Consider the following 18,394-nt stretch of genomic DNA (forward strand, 5'->3'; position numbering starts at 1 on the left):
AAACTGTATTAGGTGCAAATAGTTAAGGTTCATACCTTTAAAATGACTACTTGCACATCCCCATACGATTTTTCTACAATTTATGGTGATTTTTACAAAACAGCATGTCGTTTCAAGAACAAATCCGGACCAGTCTGTGAATATGGACATTTTTACACAAGTTAAATGTCTTTAAAAATCATAATAAAAATTAGGAACAAACTAGAAATATTTTCCAAACTCTCATAATTTACGGATTCTGATTTGGACCTTTGATGATTTTTCTATAAATCCTTTAAGAACAGGAATAGAAATGTTAGCACTAGAAAAATGTTATCAATTTCACTCACACCTTGTATCTTGTTGAGCAAGGTGTGTATCATTATGTGCATATATGTGTTATATTATATGTCATTTTGTCTTGGTAAATAGACATACATCAAGAAACAAATGGATTTTTACCTCCACAAGTATGGTAATTAATTATAATAAACAAAGTTTATATCCATTGCATACAAACATTTTGATAAACTATAATAGGCATAGTTTATGTTCATTTACATTACAAACAATTTGATAAACTATGACAAAGAATGTTTATGTTATACGAGCAAACTTCCTACGAAAGGTTTTATTTCTACATAAAAAAGTTTTCGGATCACCTCACGTAAATCTGTTAATGAATAACTTTGTGAGACATTCGCTTCACATTACTTCCAAGGTAACGAAATCAAAAGTCGTGTAATTGTAGCCAGAGTCTCTTAGAGGGAGAGCGTGATAGTTGTGTATAGATCTATATTGGGATTGACACCCCACACCTCGCTGTTAGCTGCAGTAGGACCTCGAGGTCTACGGGTGACAAATGTCATAACAGTTCCGACGCCTGAAGAACGTCGTTTCAGGCCAACTAGGTCATAGCATGGTTATAATAACTCACTTAGGGTATTCGCAAAACATAAGATTTACGCGGTGTTCTATCACTAAATCGTATTTATGACAACCTAAACTTGTGCATATTTTCATAAGTGCAGAAAACATGGATACAGTTCTAGTCTTAGGATAGCTAAGACTACATCTCAACTAGAGTTGTAGGTTCCGGGTATAATTGCTGAGGGTATAAGTTGGAGTTCTATAAGAGTTCAGTCACAAATCGACTTAGCATTGGTGGGTCCACCCTATTTCCTATTCCTTGTTTGGTTGTGGGCCTAGGGCAGACACATTATATTCGACAGTTTATTTAACTTTAATTTTATATAACTTATATACACTGGGTGATTATAGAAGGAATCTATGGATCTTCTAGAGTACATTACTTCCTAACATAGAAACTTCCATTTCACATCTCATAAAGAAAATATTGGATTTTCTGGAATCACACTCATTCTCTTTTACAAAGGAAAAACGATTTCTTCCTCAAATAAAAATCTTATGAACTCACCAACTTAATTGTTGACACTTTTCCAAAACTACTTGTATTCTCAGGAAATCAGTGAAACAGGAAATCAACAGCATTTTGAGGATGAGACGTTAAATCGTCAAACAGTTCATTTTGTCATCATAATGTAATTGATTTTGAACATGTAAACATATACTATGGTGTAACCTTTTCAATTATATTTATGATGGTTGTATTTACTTTGAGCACTATTATACTTGTTGTTTTGATACTATACATGAAGTCTCCACCCCCGGACGTTTCCGCCATCCTTGGTTTGGGGGTGTGACAGATTGGTATCAGAGCATTGTTTATAGTGAACTAAGTATATCGAACCACATAAGATATACAAACTATAAATGCATTGGGACTAAAGTCTCTGATTAAACATTTTCAAATAACTATACTTTTAGAAATAAATAGTTTCTTGTTAAAAGTATACATGTATGCATATATACTAAGGTCAGCATTATACTAGAACAAAACAAAAGTGATGATTGTTGAACGGCACAAGTAGGCGTGGGGATGTATAGTCAGGTCTGGGAATGACATAGCCTGATCAACTATGTCTATCCCAGAAGTGATTAGCATATGCCCGGGAATGGTTGTGGTGTTGCAACAAGTTTAAAAACTTACCTACAAAGAAACATTGAAAACATAAGACAAACATTAAAATACTATAGGAGTATTTTGTGCCACTATAACTAACTTATGTGAAAACTAAAGACCCCTATTAGTAGGTCTATAATGACTGAGTGTATACACTAAGGTTATATATAATTAAAGATATTATAGACTCAGAATCTATGACTATTGCTCTACTTCCTATTCCTTGTTTGGTTGTGGACTCAGAGTAGAGTCATTTATTCGAAGGTCTATTCTATCTCAGATTATGTATAACTGGTATGCACTATGTGATTATAGACGTGACTAATAAGGATCACCCCCTATAAGTAATTGTATGATTAGACGTCTATTAATTATCTCTCCTACCCCTATTCTCGCACGAACAACATGGCAAAAGCTCAACTACCAGGAGACCCCTATTCTTCCTAACCAAAAAAAAATGGTGGTTGGATCAGAGAGAAATTCGAAGAGGATCCTGAAGAAATAATAGAGGAAGACCCCGAAGACAAATCGGAAGATGAGCTAGAGGAAGAGAAACTGAAGGAAAACAAAGGAAAAAGAAGAAATGAGAAAAGACCCCGACGAGGCTCCCATGGTCCGACACCTCGATAAGCCGTAGATCTACAGAGACGGAGTTAGGAACAAGTTTAACACCCTCCCTATGACATAGATGAGGCTTCTACAACCTCAACAGAGGAGGATTGGTAGACAAGGCTCTCATTTTCATAATACGCTGCATCACTCACTTGAGCATACAAACACGAGCATCGGTCAGCCGAAATCATGGAGGTTGGCGCTACCACCAAGATCACCGCAATTCACCTTCGTCACCTGGATGGAGACCATGAACAGATCGGAAACCACATCAAAGCCTTCAGAGGTGACCGCAACCCGAGCCGAAATTAGGAGTATCGGGAACTTCACATAGCGTTAGAGAAAATGCGTGGCAAAAGCAGAACATCAAATGGCAGAAGCCAGGACAGAGGATAAGACAATGCAGACTTTCATGTCTTCATTCTATGGCCCACGAAACATCACCCGCCACGAGTAGTGTGTACACTACTGACGTATCATTACAGGCTCAAACTCCTGGAGTGCGTTTGAAACACTGCCCCGTCCTATACATGAATTCGACCCTTCAAATTTAGAGACTTCACTATTCAAGGGGTCGTGTCGCTGTCAAAATTTTTCCCATTACATTAACAAAAACGTAGACCTGTTATAAGGTCAAATTTTCCTGAACCCTATGCACCAGATTATATCAATAAATGGGCATGCATTTCATTTCATTAGGAGTTTACCATACATTTCATAACTTGGTATTACAAACAATTTGCTTATGGTGACTCTGAGATTACTTAATGTATACCTCAAGATTATGTGTAACTAAGAGACGATCGGCTTAGAAATGATGAGTCTGCCTTGGGTCCTGTTCCTTGTTTGGTTGTGGACTTAGGGCAGACTCATTAAGTTAAACGGCCTATTAAACTTTCATTACACACAATTGGTATACATCGGGTGATCTTAGGAGTGGATTAGGAATGGAACAAATCACAAGATTACATTCGAGTCACTACTAAACTCATAAATTCATTCATATGGACTTTCTTTATGAATTGCATGAAAGATACTTTTAAGTCGGATCATAATACATAAAAATCTAGTTCAATAACATCCGACTTGTCACTGATATTGGAAACTTACCGTCTGTTCGTCTTTACAAACTTATGACGGAACTAAGATAACTTAGTTTAAACTACACTCGACTTATACCACTACTAAAAGACTTACATCCATTACGTCGTTAAACCTTATGGTTGAAAGATGTCTTCTTCGTAGACCTATGGGGTGCGATCATACCAGCACTAATGCACCGGATCCCATCAGAACTCCGCAGTTAAGCGTGCTTGGGCGAGTATAGTACTAGGTTGGACAAACTTAACACACGTACAAAACTTACCCACCACCATAACCCCGCCCCAAGAATGTTTAGCAGAAATATTGAGAATAGTTCAGCAAAGTGCGAAATTTACATATGTGTATATAAATCGTAAGAATGTATCTAGTAATAATCATCACTACTCACGAGATCGTTTCTCGCCATGCAACAGAATTATGTCTTCACAAGGAGGTAACCAGTCAACTAGCAAGGCACCAATTCTACAGATAGACTCTACAACTTTTCAAGTTGTAGTCACAGCAGCCGTGACAGCCGCCATGACGCAAATCAATGCTAACAATGCCCGCGGAGGTGGAAGTGGTGCCGGAAATACTAAATGCTGTAACAATAAGGGACACCAGCGAGTGTCTACCAACAAAGACGCCTCAGACCACAAACCTAAGAGTAATAAACGAAAGTTTTGGAACAAAAAGGAGCGCAACCTATCTCAAAGATTCGCTAAAAGACAACAACCCATGGCCACCCCTGCCATTACAACAACAGTCACGACACATGCCTCGGCATCAGCCACAACGATTGTCACCCAAGCACTGACCAGACCATATAATGGATCACTCCCATAATGCAACAAGTGTAACTTCCATCATACTGGGGTTTGCCGGGAGATGCATTGCAAAAATTGCAACAGGAAGGGACACACTGTCCGTTTCTGTAAGGCACCGGCACAACCTATCAACCAGGTCCCCGACATTGGAATAAGCCGAGCTTGTTACAAATGTGGTGAAACGGGACACTTTAAGAGAGACTGTCCAAGGACAAGGAAGACTGGTGATGGTGGAAGGGTGCTTATGATCACCGCTGAAGAAACCACCCCGGAACCGCCCGTAAATACCAGTACGTGTTTCTAACATCAACATTTAGATTTTTTATTTTTTTTTACTAAAACTTAGCATCGATTAAAGTATATTAACCATAAACCTCGAGAACACGACAAAACCCGAATAAGTCTTATCTCTTATATAAAAACACAGGGTTTTTACTAGTGAATCTATGATGGCTAGTGTAAACATTATGGCCATATATCATTAAGATTCTATGGATGTATAATGTGTAATTCTGCCTTAATTCCTGTTCCTTGTTTGGTTGTGGGCTTAAGGCGGAGTCATTCATTCGACTGCCCTTGTAATCTTAAGGATATACGACTAGTTTACACCAAGCGATTATAAAAGATCTGGTAGGACTTATATTCCAAATTTCATCACAAATTGTTGAAGCATTCGTAATACTAGTACTCGCTAATTTCATTATAAAATATTCGGAGTAGTAATACCAAGTATAAAGCGGAGAGCATAAAGGCACACATAGAATACACTATCATTCCAAAACAATAACTCCTTTTAAATCGACTTAGCTCAAGTTACAGTAAGAAATTCCCAGGGTCGCCATTTAACATCAGGCGGATTGGTCCCCACCATATCAAATTCTTGTACTGCGAAAAGTTCCCCCATCTTTTCTCCAAATTCTTGAAGTCCCAGTCAAAACACTAATTTCGGGACGAAATTCTTTCTAACGGGGGGATGATGTGACAACCGTCAATTTCTGGTCAAGTCAAAGTCAAATAAAGTCAACAAGTCAAACCGACCAACCTAGCTAACCTTTGTATATTAGGGTTTACATTATGTTCAAACGTTGTACAACTCGCTACATTAATACAAAGTATCACTTAGAGTATTCACGTGTCCGAAAATTCTAAACCCTAATCAGGGCAAGTGATGAAAATACCCGATAAAACATTATTCCCTACCCCTCGGGAGCATATAACATTCATAACAAGGCTTAACAGAGTGTAAGAACCTTGCGTTACGAAGCCAAACACTCAAAAAGGTCACAAACGTAGTCTCTCTCAACCTCTTTCACTATATCTATCCCAAATCTCTCCAAGTATGTGAAATCTCTCCCAAATCTCTCTAAGTATGAGAAATCTCTCCAAGTATGTGAAATCTCTCCTAAATCTCTCTAAGTATGAGAAATCTCTCCAAGTATGTGAAATCTCTCCCAAATCTCTCTAAGTATGAGAAATCTCTCCAAGTATGTGAAATCTCTCCCAAATCTCTCTAAGTATGAGAAATCTCTCCAAGTATGTGAAATCTCTCCCAAATCTCTCTAAGTATGAGAAATCTCTCCAAGTATGTAAAATCTCTCCCAAATCTCTCTAAGTATGAGAAACCACTCCAAGTATGTGAAATCTCTCCCAAATCTCTCCAAGTATGTGAAATCTCTCCCAAATCTCTCTCAAAATCTCTCTCAACTTCTTATAATCACTCAGGGCATCCCGACCCTTAATTTAGTCGAAAACCGCTCGAAAACGGAAGTTTACGCGAAAAACAGCTTTAAGGAGCCGAACCCTCTTAAGGAGTCGAAACCTCTTAAGGAGCCGAAACCTCTTAAGAAGCCGAAACCTCTTAAGGAGCCGAAACCTCTTAAGGAGCCGAACCCTCTTAAAGAGCCGAACCTTTCTTAGGGACCGAAGCTACCCTTACGAACCGAACTTAGCCTATGAACTGAAGCTTCTCAGAACCAAAACCTCATCAACAGCCGAAATGAACCGAAACCTCCTGCCTTCGATCCGAGATACTCCACCTTCGGGTCCGAGACTGCCTTCGCTTCCCACATAATACCTTCGCACGCGAGACTTCTCGAATCAGCTTCTCTCGGTTCTCAGGGACCGAACCCTCCCCTTGGTTCTCATCAGACAAGCGAGCCTACCTTCGGTTCTAATGGATAGGACCGAACCTCCGACCCTGACCTCGCAGTTTCGCTTCTACCTTCCCGGTTTTGCATCCTTTTAGCGTTTTGAGCCCGTTTTTCGTATTTTAACGTGGGATTTTCACCCAAACTCGTATTTTAACATAAGAGACCCTAAATATTCATATTTTGAGGAAAATCATTGCCTAAGAATAAAATCTAGTTGGTAAGATATAGGGGTGGAGTGTTGACTTTACCTTTAAGTTATGACACAAGCAACCTCCCATACCCACTCCATGTCACTATTCCCATAAGCCCTAGTCAACTATTTGTCCTTTCACCACCCCTCTCTAGCAAGATGTAATACTCAAAGATGGGAAAAATTCATGTCTCTCCTCCCACTTTATTCACTATTTCTCAAGGAGAACAAACACATCTCTCTCACTTTCTCTCTCTAAAATTCGAGATTTAAAGGCTGGTCTTGAGTGTTTCCTCCACATTTAGTAAGTATCTTCCTCCTACACTTAAATATTCTACTATCCTTCATCCAAATCATGGATTGCTTACACAAATATCATCATATTTGTTCATAGAACCTTCAAATCTTCAAGCATCTCCCAAGTGTTCTTGACTTGGAAACTCCTTTTCTCCATCATCCATCCTAAGAGATCACTCAAGGTGAGTTCATACCCCTATCTTTTCATGTTTTTCTTAAGTTTTAAGGGGGGGGGGGGGGGGGAATACAAGTTAAAACACCAAGAATACAACTAAACTCATCCAACAGCTTTCATCAGAGAAGTTTAACTCAATTTACGGACTGTTTTGGTCAACTTAAACATTTTAGTTTTCAAAACTGTATTAGGTGCAAATAGGTCAGGTTCATACCTTTAAAATGACTACTTGCACATCCCCATACGATTTTTCTACAATTTATGGTGATTTTTACAAAACAGCCTGTCGTTTCAAGAACAAATCCGGACGAGTCTGTGAATATGGACATTTTTACACAAGTTAAATGTCTTTAAAAATCATAATAAAAATTAGGAACAAACTAGAAATATTTTCCAAACTCTCAGAATTTACGGATTCTGATTTGGACCTTTGATGATTTTTCTATAAATCCTTTAAGAACAGGAATAGAAATGTTAGCACTAGAAAAATGTTATCAATTTCACTTACACCTTGTATCTTGTTGAGCAAGGTGTGTATCATTATGTGCATATATGTGTTATATTATATGTCATTTTATCTTGGTAAATAGACATACATCAGGAAACAAATGGATTTTTACCTCCACAAGTATGGTAATTAATTATAATAAACAAAGTTTATATCCATTGCATACAAACATTTTGATAAACTATAATAGACATAGTTTATGTTCATTTACATTACAAACAATTTGATAAACTATGACAAAGAATGTTTATGTTATACGAGCAAACTTCCTACGAAAGGTTTTATTTCTACATAAAAAAGTTTTCGGATCACCTCACGTAAATCTGTTAATGAATAACTTTGTGAGACATTCGCTTCACGTTACTTCCAAGGTAACGAAATCAAAAGTCGTGTAATTGTAGCCAGAGTCTCTTAGAGGGAGAACGTGATAGTTGTGTATAGATCTATATTGGGATTGACACCCCACACCTTGCTGTTAGCTGCAGTAGGACCTCGAGGTCTACGGGTGACAAATGTCATAACAGTTCCGACGCCTGAAGAACGTCGTTTCAAGCCAACTAGGTCATAGCATGGTTATAATAACTCACTTAGGGTATTCGCAAAACATAAGATTTACGCGGTGTTCTATCACTAAATCGTATTTATGACAACCTAAACTTGTGCATATTTTCATAAGTGCAGAAAACATGGATACAGTTCTAGTCTTAGGATAGCTAAGACTACATCTCAACTAGAGTTGTAGGTTCCGGGTATAATTGCTGAGGGTATAAGTTGGAGTTCTATAAGAGTTCAGTCACAAATCGACTTAGCATTGGTGGGTCCACCCTATTTCCTATTCCTTGTTTGGTTGTGGGCCTAGGGCAGACACATTATATTCGACAGTTTATTTAACTTTAATTTTATATAACTTATATACACTGGGTGATTATAGAAGGAATCTATGGATCTTCTAGAGTACATTACTTCCTAACATAGAAACTTCCATTTCACATCTCATAAAGAAAATATTGGATTTTCTGGAATCACACTCATTCTCTTTTACAAAGGAAAAACGATTTCTTCCTCAAATAAAAATCTTATGAACTCACCAACTTAATTGTTGACACTTTTCCAAAACTACTTGTATTCTCAGGAAATCAGTGAAACAGGAAATCAACAGCATTTTGAGGATGAGACGTTAAATCGTCAAACAGTTCATTTTGTCATCATAATGTAATTGATTTTGAACATGTAAACATATACTATGGTGTAACATTTTCAATTATATTTATGATGATTGTATTTACTTTGAGCACTATTATACTCGTTGTTTTGATACTATACATGAAGTCCTCCACCTCCGGACGTTTCCGCCATCCTTGGTTTGGGGGTGTGACAAAACTCAACCGACCACTTCGTAATCTTTTTACGTTACAAATTTTTGTACGCGATTGATTTTTATTTCTTAAAAAAATCATATCTCTTTCATACGAATTCTGATTTTTTACGAAGTTTATATTTTTCGAATCACGCCGTCGTTTACTTTTCGAATATGTAAGCATTTCCATATGATGGCATGACTTGCACCCTATTTTCTAGTCTTTTAGCCTATATAGTTGTATTTTTACGAATGTGTAAAGACGAATTCACATATATTTATTAATATATTATAAATATTACATTCTTATCTTATTACATTTATTCGTTTTTACTAATTCCTAACGGCGGTTGACGACACATTTTTCCTCAGTTGTCACACAAACACGGATATGACATGATCTCACCTTGTAAGAGATGGCGTCTTCGTATATGGATGCCCGGAAAAAGTTATTGGTTTTGAATTGACATCGTGAAAGTTGTGATTCACTTAACTGACACTACTTGGAGGACATGCTTAAAGTTGTGGGTTATGGTAGTAATTAGAGGAAATGAATATGGGGTTGTATGGTGTCATCTATGGTGTTCATTTTATTAAAATTAAATCTTACAAAGACTCAAAGACCAATGGTCTCTCGTCGGCTAAGGCGGAGGATTCTCAAGTTCTTATATCACATATGTTTTATGCTGACAATGTTATCTTTTCTGGGAGAATGGTTACATAAAATACGCTTGACATTATCAATATTTTGCCAACTTTCTACTATTTCTTGGGGCTAAAAATAAATCTTACAAAGAGCAATCTTTATGGTGTCAACGTTCCTTTTAATGAAGTCGAGGATATTTCGACTCTAATGAATTGTAAAGATGGAAAATTTTATTTTGTTTACTTAGATTTTCCACTAGGTTTGAACACGTCGGCTGTGGATAGTTAGAAAACCGTGATATATCGCTTTTCCAATAATTATCATCTTGGAATGACATTAGTGCTTTCTACTATTTTAGGATTGAAACCGAGCACTGCTTTTTAAAATGGCATTAGAGGTTTTAAATAAATCAAATGTTTTTATAGGTTAATGTGATTTAAGTTACTCACATGGCTAAAGGCGGGTTCGAAATTGATGCTTTTTGTATTAAAACTCATGGTATTTGGAAACTTATTAGTGATGTGTTGACATACCTTAAATCGAAAAACATTGATTTGAAGGTTTTTATAAAGAAAAAAGTTGATCGAGGAAATAGTACATGTTTCTGGAATGATACTTGGATCGGTGACTAGGTGGTTCACATATATATCATCAACTATGTTCGAAGCGACCAAAGTGCTTCTAGCCCAGCTGTATTCGGTGTTGTTCTCCCTCACTGAGGTCGATGATTCAATTCTCGCTATAGACATAAGTGAAATAATTTAGGAGTAGATTAGTATATTTGATGTTTTAAACAAAGACTATGTTCGAAGCGGATAGAAAGTGAAAGATTTGCGATCAAGTTTCAACCAAGGCAAGGTTATGGCGACGACCTTGGTGTGTGCGAGTGGTGTGGTTGCACGCGATGTAGGGGCAAACCTATATTGATGAGGGATAATAATTACTCGTAATGGTAACCAACTTAAGGTTTTCTACACATTTAACCACTATTTTTTTTCTTCGATATACTACTGAATTTTTTCTAATTTTTCAAAAAAACACCATTATGACCGGCTATTAGGGAAGACGGAGTCGTTGTGGGTTCGGGTGCCGGTACCGGCGGTACCGCCGGGAAACAATTCCTTCCATTTGGGTTGAGCGGGTTCCAGGGTTTAATTGTGTTAAAGTGGGTTGGTGAACCCGCTAAAACATGAGGACTATTAATTTGTTTTCTTGTGAATGAATGCAAAATACTTTTTCAGAAGCAAAAGAGATTCCCTGCGCTATTACTTCAATTCAATTAAAGGTCATTATCACTTTGACTATATACACTTTCCATTTGACCATAATCACAGATTCTTTTTATTTATTTATTTTGTTTTAGAAGTTTATAAATACATAATACATATTTCATTTATTTGTGGTGTTTTTACTCTAGAAAATTTTATATTTCATTCGATTCTTTTAGTTACATTCAATGGATTCCTGAGGCAAATCTAAACAAACCGGTTCTAGCCAAAAACGTAAATCCACACAATGCGGTTCAAGTCAAGATATTCCATTTTTTTCTCAAGATATTCCATTTTTTTCTCAAGATTTTCAAAATCCAAACTATCAGCAATACCAAAACTAGGGGTGAGCATGATGCGGTTTGGTGTGGTTTTAGGGCCAAACCGAACCGCAAACCGCAAGGTGCGGTTTTTGAATTCTAGAAACCGTTGGGTGCGGTTTTTCAATGGTTCGGTTTTGCGGTTTTTGAGTGCGGTTTCGGTTTGTACCGGTTCGATGTCGGTTTGAAATCGAGTCAAACATATGGTGCGGTTTTTTATGTTCACCGGTATGATTTTTTTAACCGTGGTGTTCATGTGAAAAATTATGATTGTATGACATGGTGTCATTTCGTTTCCTCACATTTAGAAGCTGTAATTTTGAGTTTTTTTATGTTGTTTACCTGATCACTTCATTTGCAACCCATATTCACAAGCTCATTTTTTATTCAATTTGTGCTTAGAAGTTACACGCTTGCAAGTTGTAGCCCATATAGTGTTTACACTTTACACATAATCATTAAGTCACAAACACAAAGTGACAAACTCATATATGAAACCTAATACCTAATTATTAATTACCTTCAAGTTCAATATATAATATATGTATAAATTATAATTTATTAGTTTTTTAAATAATATGTATAACTGTATAATATATATTAGTGATTTATTTTATTGTTAATAAGCATGCGGTGCGGTTCGGTTTTGGTGGTCCGGTTTCTAGATAAAAACCGCACCGCACCAATAAATTCGGTTTTTCAAAAAAATAAAATCCGCACCATCGGCTTTTGCATCGGTTTCGGTTTTTCGGTGGCGGTTTATTGTGGTTTTTGCGGTTTATATTTTATCGGTTCGGTTTTTGCTCACCCCTAACCAAAACTACCAACAAAACCAAAACTACCAACAACAATATTTCCCGGTGCAACAATCTTACAACACATTTAGGCTTCCAGAGGAAAATCAGAGTTATAATCCATGGAATCAGTTTTCTCAAAGGGTTCCAGAAACCCAATTCCAATCTTCTCAACCCGAGAATTTCCAGTTTCGTGATGCTCAGAATGAAGAATCTGACAGTTCTAGTGACGACCCGACTCCAGAAAGAAACGAAGAAGAAACCAACGAGGAGTTGCAACCCGTTGCTGAGAAAAAACACAACTATACACACCGCCAGAAGCGAAAGAAATGGGTGGAACGCGAAGAGTTGGCTTTGGCTAGGGCATATGTCGATGTTTCTAAAGATAAACAACGCGGAAATCAACAAAGGTTCGATGCATTTTGGGAGAGGGCTCTAGCGCATTTTAATGTTCAAATGGGAGGTTCGGATCGGTCACGACACCAAGTAAACTCAAAATGGAAAGACCTCCAAAAGAAATGTAATGCTTTCAACGACATCTATAACCGTAAGATGAACAGTGTGGCTAGCGGGAGATCTGAGGCTGATGTTTTACAATCTTCACTAAGTGAGTATCGGAGGACTATTAACCAGAAAGGTTTTCCTCATCAACAAGCTTGGGAGTGGTTGAAAGACAACGCGAAATGGGCATTTGTTGCAAAAGTGGGTGAAGATTCCCCACCTCCTTCTTCGAAACGAACCAAAACATCTTCATCCAACGCCTACACATCATCATCTGATCCACAATATCCTCCTGGATTCTCTCCCCAACAACAACAGTCGTTTAGTGTTGAAGACTCACCGCCCCAGAGAAAAAGAAAAGGAAAGAAAGCGACATCGACATCATCAACAGAAAATGAAATGTTTGATCTCGTCAAACAAATTGCCGGCATCAAGACTGCAACCGAAACAGAGGCGGAACAGAGACAACGATATCGGGAACAAAAATTACGCATTCTCGAAGCTAATGAAGAACGAAAAGCTCAATTATTGGATCGGGAGATAGAGAACCAAGATATGGAGTATTTTCTCCGGCCGCATGATCATTTGACTGGAGGTATTTTGCGCACGGTACTTGAAAGGAAATGACAAATTGCAACTAAGTATGGTTGGGAGTTGGAGAACCCGTGAAGTTCAAAATGTCGACATCATATGACTGGAGAATCTTTCTCTTTATTATTATATTTTTTATTTTTATTTTTCTTTTTATTAAGATTCTCTATATGTATCCTTGTTTCATTATCTATATATAGTTATGCTTGTTTCATTATCTATATATGTATGTTTGTTTCATTTTTCTCTCTATCTTTTCTCTTTTGTCAAAATGAATCCAAACATTCGGAAAATAGTAATGGAAGTTAACGATGATAGTTCAACATCTGAGGATGAACTTATCAACAATAATTTGTTACCTGTATTGTCTCGTACTGCACAACTGCTTCTTCAGAATAATGCTAGTTCAAGCAACATTCAAAGGAGAAACACAATCCACAGAGATCGTTTAGAGGCTGAACAACTGCTGATCCGACATTATTTTGCAGATGATTCAACTTATGGTCACGCGCAATTCCGTAGAAGCTTTCGTATGAGCAAAGGTTTGTTTATGCGACTTGTTGGTGACCTGGAGACGAATTATCCTTATTTTCAAACAACATGGGATGCAACAAATCAAAGAAGTTTCAGTGCGCTACAAAAATGCACATCAGCAATACGTCAATTAGCGAAGGGTTATAACCCAGACTCGTTAGATGAGTATCTAAATCTGTCAGAAAGAACTTCTCTTGAAAACTTTTGCTACGGTGTTGTCCAAATGTATAAGGCTGAATATTTACGTCGTCCAACATCCACTGACATTCAACTTTTGTATGAAGTACATGAAGCTAGACATGGATTCCCTGGAATGCTTGGTAGCATTGACTGCACACATTGGAATTGGAGGAATTGTCCAACGGAATTGAGAGGCCAATACATGAAGGGTGACCATCAGTATCCATCAATGATACTAGAAGCGGTGACGTCACAAGATTTATGGTTTTGGCATGCATTCTATGGTGTAGCCGGGTCTAACAATGATTTAAACGTCCTCTACCAATCACCATTGTTTGATGAGAAATATCATGGAACAGGACCCGATTGTTCATTTTATCTGAATGGTGAACACTACAAACATGGTTACTATCTTGCGGATGGAATATATCCATCATGGGCTGTATTTGTGAAGGCATATCCATATCCAGTTACCGACAAAAAGATACGGTTCAAGGTGGCACAAGAATCGGCAAGAAAGGATGTAGAACGTGCTTTTGGGGTCCTTAAAGGATGTTGGGACATATTAAAGATACCTGCACGAGCTATGACGGTGAAGAAAACAAAAAATATAATGTACGCTTGCATTATACTACACAATATGATATTGAAAGATGAGGGTGTTGCGATATCTCCTGTGTATCAGCCCGATCCCCCCACCGACGAAGTTGATGACCAAGAAATAATACACGAATTGCGCAATGCTGAAACCCACCACCAACTTCGATCTGATCTTACTGATCACATTGAACATGTCTACATTCCAACTCTAGATAATAACTAGTTAATTTCAGTTGACGTTTTAGGATTTAAATTATATTGTCTTTTTTTAAGTGTATTTTTTTTAATTATCGTGTTTTTTTTATTTGTAGTGTGGTTTTTTAATTAAATGTTATTTTAAATATTATTTCAGAAATTTTTTTTAAATTAGCAAAAAAAAAAAATCAAAAAAATGTTATGTTTTATTTTAATTTATATTTTCTAATTTAATTAAATGAAAAAGAATATTAAATGTTATTTTTAATATTTTTTTAGAATTTTTTTTAAATTAGCAAAAAAAAAAAAAATAAATAAAATAAAAAAGAATGATATGGAAAGTGGGTTGAGTGAGTTCAAAAAGATAGGGTTTCCATATGATGTGGGTTGGGAAAGATAGAAGAAAGAGAAAGTAAAAAAAGCTGATGTGGCAGTGGATTGAGTGGGTTGGGAGGGAATGACTCCCTCCTCCCTTAGAGAATACTATTTATATGTTGAGTCACTAAACTTTTTCTTTATACACATTTAATCAGTAATCTTTTTTTGTATAAACTTAGTCACTAATTTTTTTCCGTACACATTTTATCATTAATCTTACATAATTTATTCAAAGAATATCATTTAAAAAAAACATATATTTACATAATTTGTTAAAAGTATAAACATAATTTAAGTATTTTACAAATAAATATGCGTTTTTTTGCATATAAATACATATTTTAATGCATTGCATATAAATACATATTTTAATCATATATCATGTATCTTTACATTTAAAATCCATATATTTATACATATTATTTATTTAAGAGATAATGTCAATAAGACCTAACCAACTCTTGAGCTTAGTTCAAAAGGTGCCTTATGTTTTTTTTTTGGTAGCCTATGTCAACAAACTATTAAAATCTATACAAAAATACCATCCCTTCAAAAGATAAAGTAAACCGCTAACCCTGCGAACTTGGCAATTCAGATGGAATTATAGTTATAACAACATGTACACGTACCGTCCACGTGGCGTTGACATGTCATTCACGTGTTTTTTTTAATCTAATAAAACATTCATCTTCCTTAGCTACATCGCACAAACACAACCATTTGGAAGCCTTGTTCATCAATATGCATTTATACATAAACATATAGGTTTTAAGTGTAAAAATACATATTATACTTTAAAATAAGTATTTATATGCAAAAAAACATATATTTATTCGTAAAATGTTTTAGTTAAGATTAATGATAAAATGTATATGAAAAGAAAATTAATGGCTAAATGTGTACAAAGAGAAAATTTATACAAAAGAATCTTCAATAGGCAGTGATTATAGTATTTTTTTTAACAATATAAAAAAATAATTTAGTGACCCAATTTATACAAAAGAATCTTCAATAGGCAATGATTATAGTAATTTTTTAACAATATAAAAAAATAAGTTTAAATTAAGTTTAGTAACCAAATATATACAAAACCTAAATCTGGTTACCTTCACTTAGATTATGAATTGCATAGTCCCACATATCTGCTCTATTGAATATTCCCAATTGTTTTTTGTTAAATTATAGATTGCATACTTATAGTCCCACCATATGTAGTTTAGTATGAATTCGTAAGAGATATCTATAAGTTTTAAATCGGATATTGCAATAACAATTTCAAAAATAAATAAACTACGTACTAGCTAGAAACAATAGTAGATTTCATTAATATTACACTACTTAAATAACTTTGTAAACAAACTAGAACAAGAGCAATTGTCGTTAAGATCACAATACTTAAATAACTTAGTAAACGAACTAAAAAGTAGAAACAACTTATAAACAAGAACACCTTACATCAATATTTCACTTAAATAACCTAGTATATAAACATAAACAACTAACTTCCCAATCATACACCGATTTTGGCTTTTTGCTTCCCATACCACGCCATTTGTAAGAAACATCAACGTTTCAAGAGCTCGGAGATACTCTTAAGAGCTCGATGATACTCTCAAATTCACCCATCTCACCAGATGTCAACATTCTTGCTTGTGGATATACGAGCATCTCAACATTAACATGCGCCCAAAAATGTTCATCTTTCTCGGAAAGAAAAAACATCAAGTCTAATGTCTGATCATTTATGATAACTGAGGAATTAGGTTTCCCGCAATGTTTAAAATACATGGTGAGCTTCAACTTGCATTTTTGTTTTTCAACACCTACAGTTGCATAAACCAGATCCACAAATTCTTCGTACCCCATTTTACGTCTAACTGGAATCGTAAAAGTTAAAGTTGATTTGCTTTGTTTGATTTTTCCATTTTTATATTTTAAATTACCACCGAGATAAAAACTGACAATGAATGGACGATCGAAAGCCATGCCGATAAATATTTGGATCTTATCTGTATAATGAATAAATAAATAAATAGCAGCGTCAGTCTTTGAATCTTTAAATTATAGAGCAAACAAATGGATGATTCTTCTGGTAAACATAGTCTAGTTTCAAAAATGAGACATAAAATAGATAAAAATGCATACCTTGCTTGTTTTGGACTTTCGATCATCAATGTGTGGCTTGTATTCCAGAACATCTAGCAAAATCGAAGCTTTTTGCTTGTTTTCTAGAGCAAACACGATAACAAAGAGCTTCAGAAAAGCAAGAGATATATAAGGGCATTCTGGGTTCTTGTGGCCTCTAGGGACTAGGGCTAGAATAGCATGTGCATGATTTGAAGGGAGAGGAGAAAGGTTGCAGGAATAAAATCAAAATAATGCAGGAATAAAATCAAGTAGTATGTTGGTTTAACTTAATTAACCGAGTAAAATACATTTTTTTGTCATATGGTTTGCACAAACCATCACTCTTGGTCTTAATATAAGAATTTTCACTGTTTGGTGTTACCCTCCCTGAGACTAACAAAAGTAACACCTTAGATGTTAATCTATATAAATATGACTAATTTGCCTTTATGTTTATCTTATGTTTTTTGGCTTATTATCTACTAACTAAAACTACTAGTAATTAGAACATCACAACCATAACCATAACCATAACCATAACCTTCACCCACAACCACTGTACTATTACAAAATCTAAAAAAAGAGAACATGGTCCTTATTCAAACAATCAAACATCAAGAAAATAACTAAAATATCATTTAGTTATTCAAACATCAAAAAATTAAAATGACTAAAATGTCATTTAGTTATTCAAACACCAACAACCACCACCATTACAACCATACAGCATTACAACAATAAAAAAGTCAAAACAATTACAATAAGTCAATAACATACAACAAATGCAACCAAACTTGATAGATTTTATGTTAAAAAAGATTCATTGTTGCAGGTCAAAATAATGACAATAACACATAAAGGAAACTTAAGAAGCAAAAAACAACCGGTTATTGACACTATCATTACAAGGTATAGCTTCTTGACTTTTATTCAACAGATCGTTCCCAGCCATAAAAAATGTAGCAAGCCTACAAAACCATAAAATAAAAAAAAATGTAGTAAGCTTGCAAAACCATCAGTTACAACAACATCAAATGG

General features: G+C 35.7%; 1 protein-coding gene and 1 long non-coding RNA gene across 2 annotated transcripts; one reads left to right on the plus strand and one right to left on the minus strand.

Moving 5' to 3' along the window:
- Positions 1-13,640: 13,640 nt before the first annotated feature.
- Positions 13,641-14,879, plus strand: LOC145105654 (uncharacterized). The gene has a single exon (XM_079042736.1). The coding sequence runs from the start codon at positions 13,641-13,643 to the stop codon at positions 14,877-14,879; it is 1,239 nt and encodes a 412-aa protein (XP_078898862.1).
- A 1,724-nt stretch (positions 14,880-16,603) lies between these two features.
- Positions 16,604-17,503, minus strand: LOC145168736 (uncharacterized). Its single transcript, XR_013742044.1, has 2 exons — positions 17,375-17,503; positions 16,604-17,238 (listed from the first exon to the last, which is right to left on the minus strand). It is a non-coding gene; the product is annotated as an uncharacterized LOC145168736 (long non-coding RNA).
- Between the last annotated feature and the right edge of the window lie 891 nt (positions 17,504-18,394).

This window comes from Lactuca virosa, chromosome 4, assembly GCF_052849685.1.
Source record: "Lactuca virosa cultivar CGN04683 chromosome 4, Lactuca_virosa_CGN04683_v6, whole genome shotgun sequence".
In the NCBI taxonomy this organism is placed as follows: domain Eukaryota; kingdom Viridiplantae; phylum Streptophyta; class Magnoliopsida; order Asterales; family Asteraceae; genus Lactuca; species Lactuca virosa.

Bases quoted from the DNA above. Each gene is read 5' to 3' on its own strand.
- LOC145105654 (XM_079042736.1), top strand. From the start codon at position 13,641: ATGGAAGTTAACGATGATAGTTCAACATCTGAGGATGAACTTATCAAC.